Source organism: Triticum aestivum, chromosome 2A, assembly GCF_018294505.1.
Source record: "Triticum aestivum cultivar Chinese Spring chromosome 2A, IWGSC CS RefSeq v2.1, whole genome shotgun sequence".
NCBI classification, from domain to species: domain Eukaryota; kingdom Viridiplantae; phylum Streptophyta; class Magnoliopsida; order Poales; family Poaceae; genus Triticum; species Triticum aestivum.
This window is the reverse complement of record NC_057797.1, coordinates 563,416,693-563,436,701: the sequence shown is the minus strand read 5'-3', so window position 1 is coordinate 563,436,701 and position 20,009 is coordinate 563,416,693. Positions and strand designations below refer to the sequence as shown.

The window sequence follows — 20,009 nt, the reverse complement described above, 5'->3', positions numbered from 1 at the left end:
CAAGACGCTCGCGCCGCCGTCGCACGCACGGGCTTTGCCCGGCGCCGACCATCGGCAGAGCGGAGGGGGAGAAAGGCACTGGAGGGACTAGGCGGCGGCGGAGCCCTCCCGAGTCGCCCGTGGGGAAGGCGACCCGAGAGGTACGTGGATTTTTCTGTTGACTCTTGACGGCTGAAATTGCATAGTAGCCCAGTATGAAGCTCTCCGGCAGAATATTGGTCATATGTCCATCCAGTGGTACTCTGATGCTGGTAGCTGCTTCTTTTCGCGAGAGAATGGTCGGCAACGCATCATATCATAATATAATGGTAATAGAATAAGGGAACCACTCACGGTCAATCATCTTAAACACCGTCCTTGCCAATAACACAACCCAAATACTCCACCCTTGCGTTCATTTTCCACAAACAGGATCATACGAGAACAGATTGAGACGATCTACAGGATCATGTACCATGTGGCATCGTGGCTTTAACATTAATGAACAACAAAGCAAGAAGAAAGACACTGAACAGCCGCTCATGTCGACAAGCTGCCGCCGCCTTGCTGCCAGAGGTTGATGATGTCGGTGGCCTGGTTGAGAAGGATGATCATCTGCTTCTGCGAGATCCACTCTTTCTCCTCCAGCTTCGCTCTCAGTTCCTCCCATGCATCTTTCCGCGGCCAGAAGTAGTACGGGCTTAAGGGGATGCTGCCAACACCCGGAACCATCTGGTCAAGCGCTATGCCGATGTTCTTCTCCATCCATATGAACTTGAGCACCAGCATCGGGTCCTGCTTTTCAGGCACCTCCACCTTGTACTGCCATGCACAATTCAAATTATTTCAAATTTCATTCTGGCATTACAAGTTTTGTCTGCCATGTGAATCCAGTTATGCAGTTTTAGCACAGCTCAAAATTAAAATGATTTACATTCAAAACTATTGTTACACTGTCGACTTTCTGATGTCGGACATCACTTCCGCAAGCCTGTGCTGTACTGTAACGTGGTTATGATTTTCCGGATTTCATTTTCAATGGACTCTGGGACTAGGGTGCTGTTTTCGTATGCTATTCGTCTTTAAAAATAATATCTGAGGCCAGTTTTAGTAAAATGCAATCCTCATACTACAATTCATGAGAGGAAGTCCATGTAAGCATATACAACTGTCACTTAATTTCAACCACACACACCAAATATTCATGTTATGAGCAAGGTCCACAGCATATGCAGACTCCACAACATTTTATTTCTTGCTTACATGCAGCCAAGTACAAAAAATGGTATGCACTAAAGACCGTATAAAAGTTCAAAACTAGACTTCTCCAATTCATCAGCGGAAACAGACAGCCTAATAAATTTCAGTGAACAAGAGGACAGTACATTTGCAACGGAATCTAACTGAAACTCCTTCTACGGAGTAAAAACAATGTAGTACCAACTTCCACGGACTGAGCTACAGTTGGTACTTAAGGAACTAGCATGATTTATCGCACGGACAGAAAATGACCCAAGTTTCAGAGCAGCTGAAAAGACCATTACCTCCTCGCTTTCCGCCACGGCTTCCGCATCTCCTTCTCCGCCAAGTGGCTCCTCGTCCCCCAAACCGACGTATGGCTCCCCCGCTTCGACGGCGCCGGCAGCGGCGGCGGCGGCGAGGATGCGGAGCGAGCGAAGGGGCAGCCTCCTGCTCTTGAGGGGAACAAGGCCGGAAGAGGAGGAGGAGGACGGGGATGTGGAAGGTCTGGGCAGGGAGACGCGGGGGCGCGACGCGAGGGCCGGCGTAGTAGCGGGGTGGACGGACATCGGGAGCATGGTGTACTTCCGGATAAGAAGAGAGGAGGAAGACGATGATGCCACACCTCTTCCTGTCTCTGCCTTTTCAGCTCTCTCTCGGCGAGTGATAAAACCCCGGCTGAGATGGTTTATGGGCTGGCCCATCTAAGGCCCACCACGGAGACTTATCGGGCCGCCATAGTATCGTGACTAAAGATAGAAGTACTACCCCTCAAAAAAGTTCTCAACAAAAAAATAATCGAAAAAAAGAACTCAAAAAAAATTGTCTAAAAAAATTAGAAGAAGTTTGAGGCACCTACATTGAATTTTTCTCCCCAATGTAAGCTATCACTAATAGGCCTCATTAAGATAGATAATAAAAATTCTAGTACGCATGCATCTTTACTCTTCACTCCAACCTTTTGAGCTTTTTACACTGAACCATATTTTTTCTCTCCAAACACCTGCCTCCTGCAGAGAATCTTGCTTCCCTATCTGAAATTATTTTACTTGATATTTAATCCTACATGACACACGAGGCATTACCCTAGGGCTATGTATTGGCCACCTAATGCGTTGTAGGGCGAGTGCGGCAGTATAACTCGCCTACTGCGAGCTACACGTACCGCTCGTCTAAAGGACCGTAACAAGTGGACCAATCCAGCAAATCGATTTTTTCTGCGAGCTCAGCTCTCGTTGGAAGTACGTTGTTTTTGTAGTGCTAATATAGTACTTGTTGTTTTATTGTTGTTGTGTTGCTTACTGGACAGGTTTGATTATTTCTTTTTTAGAATATTATAAGACGTACTCTTCGTCTCATAATATAAAACGTTTTTTTAAAACTGCACTAGTGTTAGAAAGACGCTTTACATTATGGGAAGAAGGGAGTATATTCCAAACAGTTTGCTTCAAAATTTTAAAAAAGGTTAACACGGTGTAAAAAGTTGGTTTCCTTAATTAAAAAGGTTATCATCATTCAAAAAATGTTTCATCCATTTAAAAAATGTGCACGTTTCTGAAAAATGTGTGTGGAATTTTTAAAAAATATAGAAAAACGTTTTGTAATTCAAAATGACCTTTCAAAAATGTGCACGCATTTAAAAACTATGTTCATGACCTCTTTAAAAAATTATACAATACACAAAATGTTTATGTAGTTTAAAAAAAAGTTTCATATCATTTTAAAATATGTATTGACGTGTAATTGAAAAATGTTCAAAAATATTTAAAAATGATCAAAACATGTGGTTGAAAATCTTTATCTTTACCTAATAATAAAGTAAATTGGGTTTTTTTCGTCCGTCATGGCATTTTTCAGAAAAGTCCCTGTGTTTTTTTGAAATCAACCCGTCATCCGAATTTAAGTCATATCTGAACCGTTATTTTACGTTTTTCGAAAAAAAACCCTGACGTTTTAGGTTTTTCATCCGCTGATCATATTTAGGTCAAACAAATACTTTTTTAAATCATCCATATCTTTTAAACCGTAACTCCGATTTGAATATTTTATATATGAAATTTGATTAAAAAAATATGTAGAATATGAATATGAGATTATTTTTACCTGTTAAGTATTTTTAAATATTATTTTGGAATATATTTAAATCAAACAAATGATTTTATAAATTATCCGTATCTTTTAAACCGTAACTTCGATTTTAACATATTATATATGAAATTTTATTAGAAAAATGTGTGTAATCTAAATATGATGTTAATTTTATCTGTTAAATATTTTTAAAATATTGTTTTGGAAGCAAACTTATAATTTATAGCACAAGATCCGTTTTTTTTCGTACCGGCGGCGATCCGGATTGCAAATAAACACCCCGCTATAACCATATATGGAAAAGAAAACATCGATAACTACACATGCATACCTCTGAAAATATGTCGCAGGGGAAACAACAGATTCTCGTCGCGGGAGAGAGAGAAAGCGAGCGAGCGAGCGAGAGAGAGAGAGAGAGAGAGAGAGAGAGAGAGAGAGAGAGAGAGAGAGAGGGCGATGGAGGAGAGGGAGAGAGAGACGCCTTAGGATTAACCATATTCAAACGCGTTTGTTGTTGTTTTGTGTGAACACCGAGACCATCACCGGCGAGGGTGACAAGGAGGATAAGCGGCAACACAAATATGATGCCTCGCAAAAATAAAGGAGATGAACCTATTGAGTGATGGTTGTTGGGTTAAAAGCATGTGTTATATTTTCTCCCCCATTGCAACGCACGGGAATTTGTGCTAGTTGTTAATAAAATATTTGAAAAATGTAAAGCATGTATAAAAACCTGTTTAAGATATATTTAAAAATGTGCAATGTGTATGAAAAAAAAGACATCAAACATTCGTTTAGAAAATGTTAATCATTTATTAGAAAATATTAAACATGCATAAAAATGTTCTTGGCGTATATGAAAAATGTAGATATGTGTTAAACAAAAGAGAAAACTAGAAAAGTCGGTGGAAGTCGAGAAAGAAGCGAAGAAAACAGAAGAAAAACAATACAAAAACGGAGGAAATAAGAGAAACCTGGAAGAATCAGCTACATGCGGTAAATAAACTAATAAAGAAACAAGAGTGAAAAACCAATGTGCTTGCCCCAACACGTGATTATGTAGGACTAATGGTACCTAACAACTACAATATGACTTGTTCTTGTTCATTATGAGGCACACAATGAAATATTCACCAAATGACTTATCATTCATCTTTTGCCCTTTCTAAGAGCTTCATTGTCATCCTCAGAAATCTCAGTGGATTGCCGCTCAGAATGTTTGAATGAAACATAAAGTTCAGGAGTTATCCCTCACCTCTAACTAGATGAGCTAGGCATATCTTACGTATGAGAAATATTCTTAAAGAACGTCGCATCATTCAACTCCATGATTGTACCAACATTCATGTCACGTACCTCAGATTTCACTACTAATAACATATAGCCAATGTTATAAACACAATCAACGGGTTTAGATCCAAACTTACGCTTCTTGAAAATTGACACGTTGACTTTCACCAAGCATCCACATGTTCGTAAATAAGAGAGCTTAAGCCTTTTTTCCTTTATCATTCCCCAAATGGGGTAATCTCTTTAGTCTTCATGGGAACTATATTTAGGGCATGACTTGCAGTAATCAAAGCCTCCCCGCCATTCCTAGGAAAGTCTCGCTGTGTCTAACATGACGTTAACCAAATTAGTTAGAGTGTGGTTATTTTGTTCGGCAGCCCCGTTTGACTGGGGCGAATAGGGAGTCATCCTCTCATGAATTATACCATGTTTCTCGCATAATAAATTAAACTCGTTGGAGAAATACTATCCACCATGATCCAACCTAAGCCTCTTGATCTTTTGAGCAAGGTGATTCTCTAGTTCAGCTTTATAGATTTTAAAGTAGTGCAAAGCCTCATCTTTTATTTTTAACAGATATATCACGAAATATCTAGTAGTCATTGATCAAAGTCATGAAATATCTTTTCACGCCATTTGTCACCATGGATAATCCTAGAATTTGACGACATACGTGTTAGTAGGGTAGATTGTTTTTTTGGCGGAAGATGATGTTCTCGTCCATATTGGTACATCAATGTGAACTTTGTCATTAAAGTTCTATAACTCAAATCTTCACTAGATGTTGTGTGAGTAAGTGTATATAGTGGTTGGCTTATGTGTATGCATGTGTCTACTTTATACCTGACTTATCTAAAAACAAATAATCTTAAAATTAGCTAAACTAATATTACATAGAAGAAGAAGTTTCGTGATCATTGTCTTAGTTTTACAAAACAAGTAATAAATTTTGCCAAAAGAATGGGACGACAGATAGGGGGTTGCCATCCAATCCGGTATACCAAATTTACACCCCTTGTCCAATGGAGAGATGGGAGAGAAGGGAGGAGGCGGGAAAAAACGGGTTTGTGGTGGGTCCAAGATTTGTCCGTAGTGTGTCAAGACTCCCCCAATCACTTTGACGTTTGCTACCGATTTATAGGATCCCAGACACTTTTTCATGTCCGCCAACATTTGATGACACTTTTTCATGTCCGCCAACATTTGATGTATCCCCATTGGATGGCTAAAATTATCCAGACCGTCCGATTCAAACATTTAGAAGAGATTTTATGTACACCCTTGGAGATGCCCTAATGGAGACACCTGGTAGTACTCCCTCCATTCTTGTATACACGACAAAATAGGTTCCACTAAGACAATCTTTGACCAAGCATCACTTTGATTAGTTGGTTTGCGGTTTATATGATACAAAATCATTGTTATAACTAAGTACCTTTGAACACAAATCTAGTGATACCTCAACTAAGTCTTTGGATGTATAGGCCGTGGGTTATCTTCCTTTTTGAAGAAGAAGAAAAAAGCGAAGTGTTAGATCAATGTCTAACTATCACCATCCCCACCTCACTCATATAACCAGAAGGACGGAAAACTGCAATATGCTTTCATTACATTGCAGAAGAAGATAATTTATCGGATAGCCAAGTAGATAAATTATCGGCATTTTTCTCTGCAGCAGAATAAGAAGAGAAAGAAGAAATTCCGAGATCATCGTCTTAGTTTTACAGAACATGTAAGAAATTTTGCCGAAAGAAGCAGGCAACAAGCTCCAAGATCGAAAAAACCTTCTTGCTCACACATCTAATCAGAGCACCGTGTCAGATAAACCCAAGAACGCGATTAACCCCGTTACTAGCATTAGTCCCATCTTATTCAGAAGTCGACAGTCTTCTTCATAGCAAGTTGGTTAGCGTTACTGTATATGGTAGACGAAAATGGATATAAGACTACAATAGTCAAGTAGCTAAATTACCAGGCATTGTTCTCTTCAAAAGAAGAAGAAGAAGTTCGAGATCATTGTCTTAGTTTTACAGAACATGTAAGTAATTTTGCCGAAGGAAGCTGCAGGCAACAAGCTCCAAGATCGATAAAATCTTCTTGCTCACACGTCTAATCAGAGCACTGTGTCAGATAATAAACCCAATAACGCGATTAACTGTAGTACCACTAGCATTAGTCCCATCTTATTCCACGGTCACCACTAATAACTATTTACTGTGTCATGTGCCTGGTGGGGTGCATGCAGGCAAAGCATGTGCAGAGGTCGCCACCGCTCAGAACTCTGGCGCCGGCGAGTACGCCTCGTCGGCGGGCACCACCGCTGACGCAGACGAGTTGACCAGGTTCAGTATACTGTTCCAGTAGTTCTTCTCCTCCTCCGTCTCGCCCGCCTCGGCCGCGTCGTCCCTCGCCACCGGCCTCGGGTTCTGGCTCAACGAGCCGTCAAGAAGCAGACCGGTGAACCCTGCCGCCTCGGCGAAGCCCGCGTCGGCGGCGTCGGCGTCGCCCCAGTTCTGGTCCTTGCACGCCTCCTCGTACGCCTGCATGGGCTGCATGGCGGCGCGCGCGGCGGCCGCGGCGCTGTGCGCCTCCAGCACCGACGCGAGCGCGGCGCTGTCGGCGAAGCTGAGCGTGGACGTCGGCGAGTCGAGCCCCGGCGCGGCGGCGTGGGCCGCCGACAGGTACTGCGCGGAGGAGGAGGCGGAGGCGGCGAGCGCGCGCAGCTTGGCCTCGCGCGCCAGGCGCGCCTCGGCCTCGAGCCGCGCGCTCTCCCACTGCGCCGTGTGGCTGAGGTGCACCGCGGCCTTGGCGTGCTGCGCGCCGGCCGCGCCCTCGGCCCCGCCGCCCCCCGCGCCGCCGGGCACGTCGGAGCGCGGCTTGTGCGTGACCGGGTCGATGCCCATCTTGGCCAGCCGCTTCTTGAGGTGCGTGTTCCAGTAGTTCTTGATCTCGTTGTCGGTGCGCTTGGGCAGGTGCGTCGCGATCGCCGACCACCTGCACACACACACGCCGATCGCAAATGAAAAATAATCTCAGGACATCATGGTTAAAATAAGACCATCTCGAAAAGTAACCGTGAGAGTGGGCATGGCATCGGCGTTGTACTCCGTAGAGAGAGACGGCAGAGATGCATGATGGGATGAGGCGTGGGAGTCAAATGGCAAGAGAGCAGGTGGCCAGAGTGGCCCAAAGCCAGGCCCAGGCTTGGTCCACGACGATCCATAAATGACAAGCTTCAATGCCGAATCATGTAAAAAGAGAAAGGAAAATTCGGGGGAGAGCCACACATGGCCCAACTTTTTCACTCCTTTTTCCCAAGCCGATGCGTGCATTCATTGATTGATTATTAACCCGTTCTCGCCACCAGTACGTATTACTTTTCTTTTTTCTTTTTGGCAAAACGCTCTCACTGTTGATGCATAGTCGTTCTACGGGCTGAATGATGGACGCTTCTCTCTCTGTTTTTTCTACAGTGCGAGGCAGAAGAACAGCACTACCACTAGCTAGTTCTGTACTGCACAGCAAAGGCAGACCGACATACAGTAACAGTTAAAACAGAGGGGATTGTTCGTCTTGTACGTGCTAGTGAGATCGCAATTCGAAGGGTAAATTTCACGCAATGCTGGGATGGGAAAACATGTGTACGTCGCTACGACTCGGCCAAGAGCAGTACATGCAGCGGCTACGTTTTACTCGTATCTCACGGCCCTCCCAGTGTAAGTATGTACCACCCCGCTACCCATAAATGTGTGAAGACTACGATGGAGCTAGCGTGTTCTTGACTTCCCCGGACTCGGGCAGTCGGCGACCAGCATCGTACGTACTCTACTCTATTGGCAGTCAAAATTGTTGCAACCACTAAATAAGGGACCAGATTCCATCATAATTAGGCGGTGAATTAAGTGAATTCTGGGTGCAAATTAAGCGGCATATGTAGGACAGTTCGTCCATGATGGGCTGGGATGGGTGATGACCTGTTGCCGAGAAGCGCATGGAGCTGGATGATGGTCTGCTCCTCCTGCAGGCTGAACTTGCCCCTCTTGATGTCCGGCCGGAGGTAGTTGGTCCACCGGAGCCGGCAGCTCTTGCCGCACCGCTGCAGCCCTGCAAATCAAAGATTACGCCCGGTTTCCCATCATTCATGTCAGCAATGACCCAAGCAACATAGCAAAGCAGAATGCAGGAGGAGCAGCCGGGAGGGGATGAAGTTGGGGTGCAAGAGCTAGCAAATTGGATGAGGTCGGGGTGCTCACCGGCCTTGGCCGGCAGCGAGCGCCAGCAGCCGTGGCCCTGCTGCTCAATGTAGGAGAGCAGCTTCTGGTCCTCCTCCGGCGTCCACGGCCCCTTCTTCAGCCCCTCCTTCTCGCAGCACGGCGATCGCCCCATCGCCCCTCCTGCCGGCCCGATCGATCGCAGCACAAGCTCTCCCTCCCTCGCTCTCCTTGCGCTCCCACGAACGAATTCCTCCCCCTTTTCTTCTCGCTTAAGTGAGTGCCGAGTAGCCTGGCCTGATCAAGCGAATTGACTACGGGAGATCTTCCTGGCAGGGCACTGTGAGTGACTACGCGTACAGTAGCAGCAATGTATGCTGCCAGTGAGCAGAGTAGTAGTAGTAGTGGTGGTAGAGAGAGAAGTGAGGCACCGATCAGTGGCGTGCAGTGCAGCGCAGTGTGGCTCGCTAGCTTTGTGGTGTGTGTGTGTGTGTGTGAGGTCGGTCGGTGTAGAGGCATAAATAGAGGAAGGAAGGGGCGCCCGTGGTGGGGCCGGGCGCGATATCTTCTTCGGGCGCTGCGACCCTGCCTGCCTGCGCCGCGGGGCCGGGCGTCAGCAGCGCGAGGGCAGGACCGGGATTTCGCTCGCGGCGATGGCCATGGCCATGGGTGGCAATCGCGATCCACCCGATCAGAGGGCGTGCATTTAATCGGATCGGAGCCGGACCCAGATGGTCCTCTCCTCTTTGCTTGCTTGCGGCCTCCCCCCCTCCCCTCCCCTCCGCGCTGTGAGGTGGACGGCGTACGGCGTGTCGTCTTCCTGCGCCCATCGCCCATCGCCGACCCCCCTCCACGCCTTCATGGCGCACGGCCCCTCCCCCCCTCCCCCGCCGCGAGACACTATTTTCATCGCCGCCTCCCGCACATGCGCACGCAAACCGAATCCAATCCAATTTCTCCTACCAGTAACTTGCTACTAGCATGCCTCATCGATGAAACGAACGGTTCCCAGATGCAAATTTTACCCTAGAAAAACGTATGCATGCACGCAAGATCTAACCGGGCTTGGCTGCGCGAAACGGCAACGTGCACGGCGCCGGCGGGCCGGCGGGGAGGGGCCACCGGGCTACCTACACCGCTGGCCGGTCCTGTAGGTTCGTACTACGCGCTGCCTGTGCTCGGCGATGGATGGAGACGGGGATGCGTGTTGTGCGTACCTTATCGACGCGCATGCAATTGCAACATGGCCCCGGGTCCGATCCGAAACAGGCGACGGGGGCTTTCCCCGTCCGTCTGGAGGATTGACCTGATGGCAACGTCGCGGCGATTCCGGGAAACCATTTGTTCCACTCATTCAATTCGGTGCCGCGCCCCATAAGTGGTGCGTGTCAGCTCCGCTTCCTTTCCCGGGGCTGGGCTTCAGAATTTCTCCACGTCCGTCGTCTCCTCCCCTCCTTCCTTCCGTCCTGGTTACTACTTTCTTAGTTCTTACTTGAAGGGGTCGATCGCTCGCCCGCCGTTTCCATTCCAGGGCTACTGCCACTGCTACTGCTAGCCTCCCGGATTGCGCAGGTGGCCGAGGATTAAAATTGCTCTGTTGGGCCCTATGCGTCGCGGCTTAAGTGGTTCCTCGAATTAGCCGGCTCTTCGTTTCGGGCAAGAGCTCTATTCAATTCCTCGCCGCCCTCCGCTGCATCTCCGCGAGTGTGAAACGCATTTTCAGCAGGTTCCTCCTTGGGGAATTCTGCCCGTTTCTAAAAGTGAGAGAGGAAAGACTCAAGTCTTTTCTCCTTCTTCCCATCCTTATTCGGTCATGTACAATTGGTCTTGCCATCAAGTTCGTGTGACGAAATGCCTACCACTACCTCCGTCTCGGTAAATAAGTCATTCGCGTAGTTCTAGATTGACGATTTAACTATCTAAATATGTATTATATGTGACAAAAGATATGTACTTAGAAACTACATCATTGTAAAAATCTAGTGATATACTTTTCATGAAATATAATACATATTTAATTCCTCAAATCGATGACCTAGAACCACGCGAGTGACTTATTCACCTAGGCGGAGGTAGTACTAGTAGGCCAGTCCAACCGGATCTATGGCCACCGTCGGTCCTTAATGCAAGCACGCAGCGGAGACTACGGAGGAAGAAAGTTACAGTATGTGTACCGTAGCAGTCAGTAGCAGTACGCCGTACGGTCTAGTAGGGGGGAGACTGGTGGAACACTCTGTAAATCCTGCCAACCTGCAATCGCGAGGCCTGGAATGGCTTTTGCAATTTATTCCGATGTTCCCATGCGTGGCCATGGCCAATCGCCACAGGACCACCGCAACGCAGCAGGGAAGCGAGGGAATCGTTCGCGGTCACAAAGCCACGAGCACGAGCGCGTGTGCGTCTTCGCGACGAGTTAACCGTGTGTTTTTCTTTTCTTTCTCTCACATTTTCCCAAGCCTGCATGCATGCGTCAACCTCAGACTCTCTCAGTTATGTAGGAGTCCGTTTTCCAGTGCTCTGTGGAAGCGAGAAAGAAAATGCCGTAGCGCATCGTTCGTCGGAGATGCTATGCTATCTCGGCTGCATCATCCGTGTGCGTCCCATTATCACGGCGTAGATCCATGTTTTTTGCTTCCAAGAACACTTCATGGCCTTTCCTTGGCGGGCAGCTATACCATTACTCGCTTCGTCAGTGACGCACACGGAGAACGTACTCAACATGTAGTACGTCGTAGACCGTCCAATCAGCTCTGCATGCCACGGCAACAAAAACCCTTGATGGTATTCAAACCCAACGCCCAAGGTCGAGTCTCCAACAAAGCAGAGCATGGCAGAGTGGTTGGGTGACTCGGCCGCGGTTCCAACCGGTGTTTAATTAGTGCAAATGAAAAACTTTGAATCGCCCGCTCAAGTAGATCGCCGCCATGAGTACGTATGCATGCCCGGTGTCTGGCCTGCAACCGGAAAAGAGAACCCGATGCGTCCATACGTGATCCACTGCCCTCGTACCCTTCCGGAAGCTCGATGCGGCCTCGCCACCAGACCCGACGGGGACGTCTCCGCTCGGCCTCGGCCACGCGGATTTCTTCCTCCCGTCCCGAGCCACTTCCGGAATTGCTCCGTCCTAGGAGCTGAAAGCAATGTGCGACGGGGACGGCATTGATGAAACAGGACTCGTTTGCCTCCATTAATATTTGGAGCTGGTATTAATATTTGTTGGATACAGCCTTTCTTCTCGTCTCATCTACTCACCTGTTATTTGATGAAGGTTGCAGAGATGATTTGCACATACAAAAGCCGAAGCGGATTAGGAGCACCCTGGTGCTCCACCCACCTATATTCAAGAATTTTTTTTAGTAATTCCAAAAAAGGTAAAAAAAATCCCGGAACCTTTTTGGAATCAAATATGAGCATGTATTATACCTGTATAAAAAGCTTGGTCGATGAATGATTCATGTTGACTTCAGAAACAAAAAATATGACAACAATATATCATGAATAGCACTTGTATGTAGCGTTTTTTTTTTCTGGCAAATCTTTGACCCTGAACACAATGAAAGTCATTCACTGTGTTCATCTTTTTATATGAGTGTAATACTTGGTCATGTTTGATTCCATAAAAAGTTTTGGATTTTTTGTACCTTTCCTGAATTACTAAATTATTTTTGAATATGGGGGGTATGGCACCGGGTGCTCCTAAGTATTTTCGAATACAGAATCGCTATATTGCCACCTCATTAGTCACACACTCAATTTGATACGGAGGGAGGGAGTGCTACGTAGCCCCAGACCGAACAGTAAACCGACAGTAGAAAGAAAAGGTGAGGTGAAGTACGAGTTTATTCAACTCGTGATCTACTGACACGGTCAATGTGCGTGTTGGCTGGACCAGCAGCAGCAAGGAGCAAGCGCATAGATAGGACTCTCGTCTTTTAATAGCTCCGGACATCGGCAATGCACGTAGAGCGGAAGTTTCTTTCAAAAGTTGATGAAAATCTCACATTGTTTCAGTGGCTTGCAAGTTTTTCCCTCATTTTTCCCCACGATGCGTTTCCTGTTTGTACACTTCGTGTACTGTAGGTGGGTCCACACGTCAGGGAACACGCAAGGCCGCACCGCTTAAATGCGCCTGCGTGAGCTATATTATGGCGCAAAACGCAGCGCATGGTCCTGGTAAACCTTTTTCCGGGTCCTTTTCTTCCCGGCCCTGTGGGTTTTACTGGTTTTTGGTCAGGGAGAGCAGCTGACTCCTGGGTTGAGCAGGCAAATATTGAATGTGGCTGCTCCTTTCTCTGACTCTCGTCTCCTTTTCCCTTTCTCCACTCCTCCAAGAAAATGATCTTGTTGTACTCAAAAGGGCCAGGGCATTCACTATTCTGATCTGATCTGATTCCATGTCAACTGGCCATAGGGTGTGGAGCAGTACTCCTAGTACTATTTGTTTTGCTCAAATGGGCGAGGGCGACCAAGATTCCTACAATTTTAGCTTCAGAAGTTGGACAGATGGACTAAATGCTTGAGAAGATAGTGATTTATCGTCGTTACGATAAACTAGCAGTACTACTATTTTTTCTAGATTTGGGGCGACGAGGGCTTTGCTTTTCGGAATTACTAAAAATCTGATGTCAGTTTTCTATATGCGTGCCGTGAACCCCGTTTTCATCGTTCCATGTAACACACATATGACGGAGCAGAGGGGCGTAACACGTTAGATTTTGTTTTCACGCAGAAACAAAAGAAACGCGAACGGTCTACTAATCAAACACACAAGCCCATCGCACTGGTTAGGGCATGTAGTTTCCACCTGAGAAATCTGGGTTTCAATTCCCACCTTCCTTTTTTTTTTGTCTTTTTAGCAAGGGTAACAAAATATGCAAATAAACTATTTTAGATACATGGTAAATTTACATTATTTCCCCCCTTTTTACCGAGGTGGCAAAATATGCAAAAATTAGTTTTAGATACATGGAATTTTTTTAAAATCCGTTTTCAATTTGTTCATGGCATTTTTATCAAATCATTTTGTATTTCATCATGAGAAAAAATTGAACCATGGTAACTTTATTTATGGACCATGGCTTTAATGCACCATAGCAATTTTAATTTATAGACCATGGCAAATTTTACTTTCCATAAGAATTTAGTTTTAGACCGTGGAAATTTTAATTTGTGAACCATGGCAAATTTATTTTCATAGCATAACAAATTTATTTTGGGTCATGGCAAGACAAATTTATTTTTTGGGTCATGACAAATTTCACAAAAAAAAAAACATAACACAAAACGCCATGGCAAAATTGCCATGGGCGTAGAGAATATATATTTTTTTGCATCAAATCATTACAATTTTATAATTTTATCTTGTTGGTTATATGGCAATTGTAAGTCTGATGGAAATTGCATAACTTTTTGGTTTTTAAAACCTGTCATTTTTTGCACATTACTAGTATGGTTTACTTTTTGTACATGGCATTTTTGTTGATGACATTTAAAAAAAATACCCAGCAAACTGGGCCTAGCCTGATTTTTTGTGCATGTTCATAGTTTGTTGGGCTAGTAAAGATCGGTGGAAAACTCCTCTCGTAGCGAACACATAGGTTTGCTTGGTGCACCTAAAAAATAAAAAGGTTTGCTTGGTCGGATCCGTGGAGGTGAATGATTCATTCGACGGGAGTTCCACCCCCATCGAGTGTCAGTTCAGTATTCGGGTCCTTATTTTTTTATATAAAGTTAAATTTTATGGACTTAAAATAAAGCATCAAGTGAATACAAACACAATGAGTATTGTTAGAACGGATAGAGAGGGATTGGTGAAATTGATGTATATTTCTTGAGCCTCATAGGTGTATACATAGTGAGTATATGACCTTCTTGGAGTACAAGGCAAGGTAGAACAAATCCTACACTATACTATACCACCTAAATAATCATGATACTCAACATCCCGTCGCAGTCATAACGATAGCGACGCAAATAGTGAGATTGGAGAAGAATTCGAAGGTAAGCCGATGGACACCCCCACACAGTCGTAACGGTCGAATGCATCTCGGAAGTCGTGGCTGGAGTGAAAACAGACGAGGTTGCTCAAGCAAGGCGGTAGCCCTTTGTGCCGATGTCGAGGTAGCCGAGAGCGTAGAGTGGTGGCCGTGGTCAAGGTAGTCGTGCGAAGAATGCCGTGGTCGATATCGAGTCAGGGTGGCCGGTGTAGAGGAAGTCGTCGAGGAGCCGTGGGCGCAAGGAGACGCCAAGTTAGTCATAGGCGTAGTGGTGTCTAAGTAGTGGTGCACCGAGAAGAAGACAGTGTTGACGAGGCGTCGCGTCGGGTTTGCCAAACCCGGGGAGACGTCGTAGACGAAGCCACGCGTCGTTATTGCCAGCACCAGGCATGCATAGATAGACGAAGATGAAGTTGATGAAGCGCCGCACCAGGCTTGCCATGCTCGGGTACACGTCGTGGACGAAGGTACGCATCGGAGTTGTCAGCACCGGGCATGCGTAGACGAGAGACCTGCACGAGCTGTACGCCATGTCGATGGGGCTAGTAGAGAAGGACTCGACGACGGTTGCGGCGCAAGTCGGCACGGGGCCGATGTCGCCTGCGGTTGTCGGAGTAGATGAAGTGGGCGGGGAAGATGACGGTGATGCTGGTGATGAGCTAGTGCAGGACGAAGATGAACGGGGTGGACCGACGACGCGGTTTGGGTGAGCGAGCGGCAGCTGCAGCCTAAGGAGGAAGCGGCGATGGCTAGGTTAGGAGCGCGGCAGCGGTGCTCGAAGTAGACGAGGAAGAACTCGACAATGTGATGAAGACCGTCGCGAATGGTGGCGTTTCCGCGCCAAGGGAGGCGGCGCGATGCATACCACATGGAAGTCGACGCGCACCGCCTGAACCAGCGACGCAGCGATAGTGTGCGGGTTGGGGTGACAGCGGGAAGGCCTTGGGGCGGCGCAGCGTTGGTGCGTAGGTCGGTGCAACCATGGGGACGGCCTCGGGCGGTGGCGAGGACCACGTGCGGCGGCGCTACGGCCCAAAAGGGCGACGCGGTGGCGGCGCACGAGCCGGTGCAGCTATCGGGAGAACCACGTGACGGCGACGCTGTGGCCCGACGGGGCGACGCAACGGCAGTCTGTTGCTCGATCGGTGGAAGGGCGCGCTGTACTCGGGACAGTCTTCACGGGACCTGCGGAGGCGCGCGCAACCGATGAGCCAGATCGATCGCACAATGTAGATGAGGCATGTCGTGGCGGTGGGTGTGTGATCAACCCGATCGCGCGCGAGGTCGGGACGCCGCTCTATGGAGGCGGGTGGTGGCAGAGTCCAAGCTGAAGCCGGTGGCGACGACTGGCGTAGGACGACATGCAGACAGCGGCAACACATGAGTGGCCAACTGATAACCCACGAGTATAGGGGATCGTTTGTAACCTTCTTCAATAAATAAGAGTGTCGAACCCAACAAGGAGTTAAAGGTAGAACAAATATTTCCTCAAGTTCTATTGACCATCGATACAACTCTCACTACTAGGGAAAAGCCTAGCAATGCAGGTATTTGGTGTATCAGTAGCGCGGGTACCCGCACTACTCATAAGACACTACAGCTAACGTTCAGCAGTAGCGCGTCTTGACACGCGCTACTGCTATACCTACTTAACAGTAGCGCTTTCCATACCAGCGCTATTGCTAAGTGCTTTAGCAGTAGTGTTTTTCTATCCATCGCTAAAGAACGCTACCACTATGTTTTCTCATATCTTTTTTTGTTATGTATTTGCAATGTTTCTGTATAGGTTTCATACAGTATTCTAATCATATCATAAACATGCAATATGCTCATCATATCATACACATAATAGTCTCATCGTATCATCCAACACAAATCATATCGTCACATCATAATCACGCGATATAGCTATACAAGTTACATGACACATGTCTCATCATACATAATGTAGTACTTCTTGAGGCATCGGTTCGTATCCCTCTCTCGCACTGGCGTGAACCTAAACTAACTACTGGTTGTCGCTCGGAAACCGGAAACCGGTACACCTGGGCCTGACACTCCGGCCACTCGTCGTATACTCCTGGCGTAGCACTTCTTCGCCATCGATGATCTATGCACCTGCATCGTCACATTAGTCGATGATATGCAACATATATAGTTGAGCAACAAAAAGAGATATACTTGGTAAAAATAGAAGCAACATATCATAAGCATAAATAACAAAGTTCATCGTGCCGAAAATGCCCTAACTAGAGTGATCTTCACTAGTTGAGGATGACAGTTTAATTACATCACAAATAAAGTTTCGTCGTGCATAACTCAAACTTTCTTCATACAGAAAGTATGGACTAAACGGACACATTGTCATATATCGTCAATCACTCCAACAGGTCATGCAATCCATCCAAGTCAAGGAGATAGTCCCCGAGCTTAGTGAAAGGCTTCAGGTCGAGACGCTGAGTGGCTACGCGTGTTCGGACGTCTTCCCGCGACATTTGCCCTTGTTCGTAGAACATCCACTACAAAAAAATACACTTCTGTGATGATACATGTTTGTCACAGTAGGTCGCGTTTTTTGTCATGCATGTACATCCATGACGATTTTATGACAGAATCAAGATAGTCATACCTGTGCTGTCGTAGAAGTGTTCCATGACATTACCAAAATTATCATCACGGAAGTGTCCACTTCCATGATGATAAATCGCGCATCACAGAAGTGCTTTCGTCAAGGGTGACCGACACGTGGCATCCACCGTAACTGGAACACCGTTAAGCTACCGGGTCGGGTTTTGGACCCGATAACCCGTTAACAGCCCCGACCAATGGGGATTTTCCACGTGTAAAATCATCATTGGCTGGAGGAGACACGTGTCAGGTCCGCGTTGGCACAGGTGTCACTCATCCAATGGGCGAGACGCGCTTATGATATGTTGATATGTGGACCGGCCCAGCAAGTTTAAATGGGCCGGCCCAACTAAAGGCCCACAAGATTTTGTGGACCATAATGGGCCGGCCTAACTAAAGGCCCACGAGATTTTGCGGACCATAATGGGCTGGCCCAGCTAAAGGCCCACAAGATTTTGCGGGCCATAATGGGCCGGCCCAGGTAAAGGCCCACAAGATTTTTGTGTGCCATAATGGGCCGGCCCAGGTAAAGGCCCACAAGATTCTTGCGGATCATAATGGGCCGGCCCAGCTAAAGGCCCACGAGATCTCGCCGACATTAATGGACCGGCCCAGCTATAGGCCCACAAGATTTTGAGGACCCTAGTAGGCCGGCCCATTAACTGGCTGTCATGTTTTGGGCCAAATACCGGCCCATATTTTATCTGGTCCATTAATGGCCTGCCACGCTCTCGACCTAATAGTGGCCCATATGAGATCCTGTGCGTTAAAAGCCTACCACGTTCTGGGTCAAATTACGGCCCAGATCAGGTCCGGCCCTTTAAGAGGCTTTGGGCTCAATTATGGCCCATATCAGATTCGGCCCGTCAACTGGACACTATACTTTTGGGGCCACTTGCTAAAGGACCACTTAGTAATTCGGCCTGATAGTAGTTTTGGCCTGTTAAGGGTCTGTTTAACATTTCGGCCCTATACTAATTTCGGCCTGTTAAAGGCCCGTCATATAGTTGGGTCTAACTACGGCCCAGTTTGCATCCGGCCTGCTCGCAGCCGAATCTGATTGGGTCAAATAAGGACCGAGACAATTTTGGCCTGTTAAAAGCCCGTGATTTGATTCGCACAATCATGGGCCGGGGTTCATTTCGGGCTGCTACCGGCCCGTGAGCTGTTCAGCATGTTTCAGGCCCAACCTACATCGTGATTGCATGACGGCCCGATTATGTACCGTAATTTTACGGTTTGGCCGGTTTACTGCGAAGACAGTATATATATATATATATATATATATATATATATATATATATATATATATATACAGTAAAATAACTGCAACATCATGAATAAGAAAAAACCTAGACTATACAATAAAGAAATTACGGCATATTACATCCACTAGGTATCAAAGTTCGCCACTATGATAATAAAGCACAAGCAGACAGCATATTACATACAGTAGGCATCAAAGATCGCCACTAGTGCAAATAAACACGCCGACAAAATAATATACAAAACTGACAACACTTCAATAGAGTTCAAGAAAGGTTAGCCCTGTTGGGGAGCTGCAGCGCAAGCAGCTGAGCAAGATGATGAGACAACACTTGTTCAACACTTATATCTTCCTCACTCTGAAAGATAAACAAGCAGACAGATGACAGGTTTTGCACATAAAAGTATCAGTGCTGACAATTCATCACATTTCTTACTGACGAATAAAGTGACACGGTTTAAAATTGCATTAACACAATATGGTATTGTTCAGGTCAAGACATGGCAGGAAATGACATTGTGAAGGAGTTGGCAGCTTCACGACACCACTGGATTACAGATCAAGAACTCATAAGTATCAATGGTTAGTGTGCTGTCAATTTATACCATTTCAGATTGGCAAATAAAGAGACAGTTTAAATAATAGTAGAATGATATGACATTGTTCATAGTTAAGACATTGCAGAATATGACATTGTGCTGTAGTGGGTAGGTTCACCACACCACTGGATTACGGATGAAGAACAGAAGCATACGTGCAGTGCAAAAGAAGATCACTTGCTCTGTCTAGTTTAATTAACATGGTATGAAGAAGGAACTTGGTTGTACAACTGAAAACTTAAATTGAGAAAGGACAAACTTTTGTTTATGAACTACATAATAAACTTTAAACAAGCAATTTGATGCAAACACCAAAAATAAACAGCGGTTGCAGTCATGCCTAACCAAATATATACAACAAAGTTTGAAGGCTTGAGATGGACAAACTTACATTATTGATGAAGACAGGCTCTATAAAGGCCTTGTCCATGCTGATGGGGGGGGGGAATTCAAGAAGTTTACCACGAAATCTTCTTCAAAAGCATTGCCTTTATTCTACATTTTGTTAAGAGTAAATATATATGTGATAATATATGAAAAAATGGAGAATATTTAAGATAAGATGAAGAGTGATGCTACATAACCAAGTAGCTATAAATGTAAGTGCAGCGATACAGGCAAAAGGTACAGCCAATAGCAATGCATAGCTAAACTTCTTCAGTACCAACCTTATGGTAAGAGTAATATAGATCTGATGTATAGAAAATGGAGG

The 20,009-nt window shown here is 46.2% G+C and overlaps 2 protein-coding genes across 2 annotated transcripts; both read right to left on the bottom strand.

Annotated features, from left to right (window-relative positions):
- Positions 1–339: 339 nt before the first annotated feature.
- On the bottom strand, positions 340–1,867 carry LOC123189440 (30S ribosomal protein 3, chloroplastic). Its single transcript, XM_044601852.1, has 2 exons — positions 1,524–1,867; positions 340–801 (listed from the first exon to the last, which is right to left on the bottom strand). The coding sequence occupies exons 1-2, from the start codon at positions 1,794–1,796 to the stop codon at positions 520–522; spliced, it is 555 nt and encodes a 184-aa protein (XP_044457787.1). The 5' UTR covers positions 1,797–1,867; the 3' UTR covers positions 340–519.
- Positions 1,868–6,574: 4,707 nt separating this feature from the next.
- On the bottom strand, positions 6,575–9,316 carry LOC123189439 (transcription factor MYB16). Its single transcript, XM_044601851.1, has 3 exons — positions 8,850–9,316; positions 8,571–8,700; positions 6,575–7,590 (listed from the first exon to the last, which is right to left on the bottom strand). The coding sequence occupies exons 1-3, from the start codon at positions 8,980–8,982 to the stop codon at positions 6,870–6,872; spliced, it is 984 nt and encodes a 327-aa protein (XP_044457786.1). The 5' UTR covers positions 8,983–9,316; the 3' UTR covers positions 6,575–6,869.
- Positions 9,317–20,009: the final 10,693 nt, after the last annotated feature.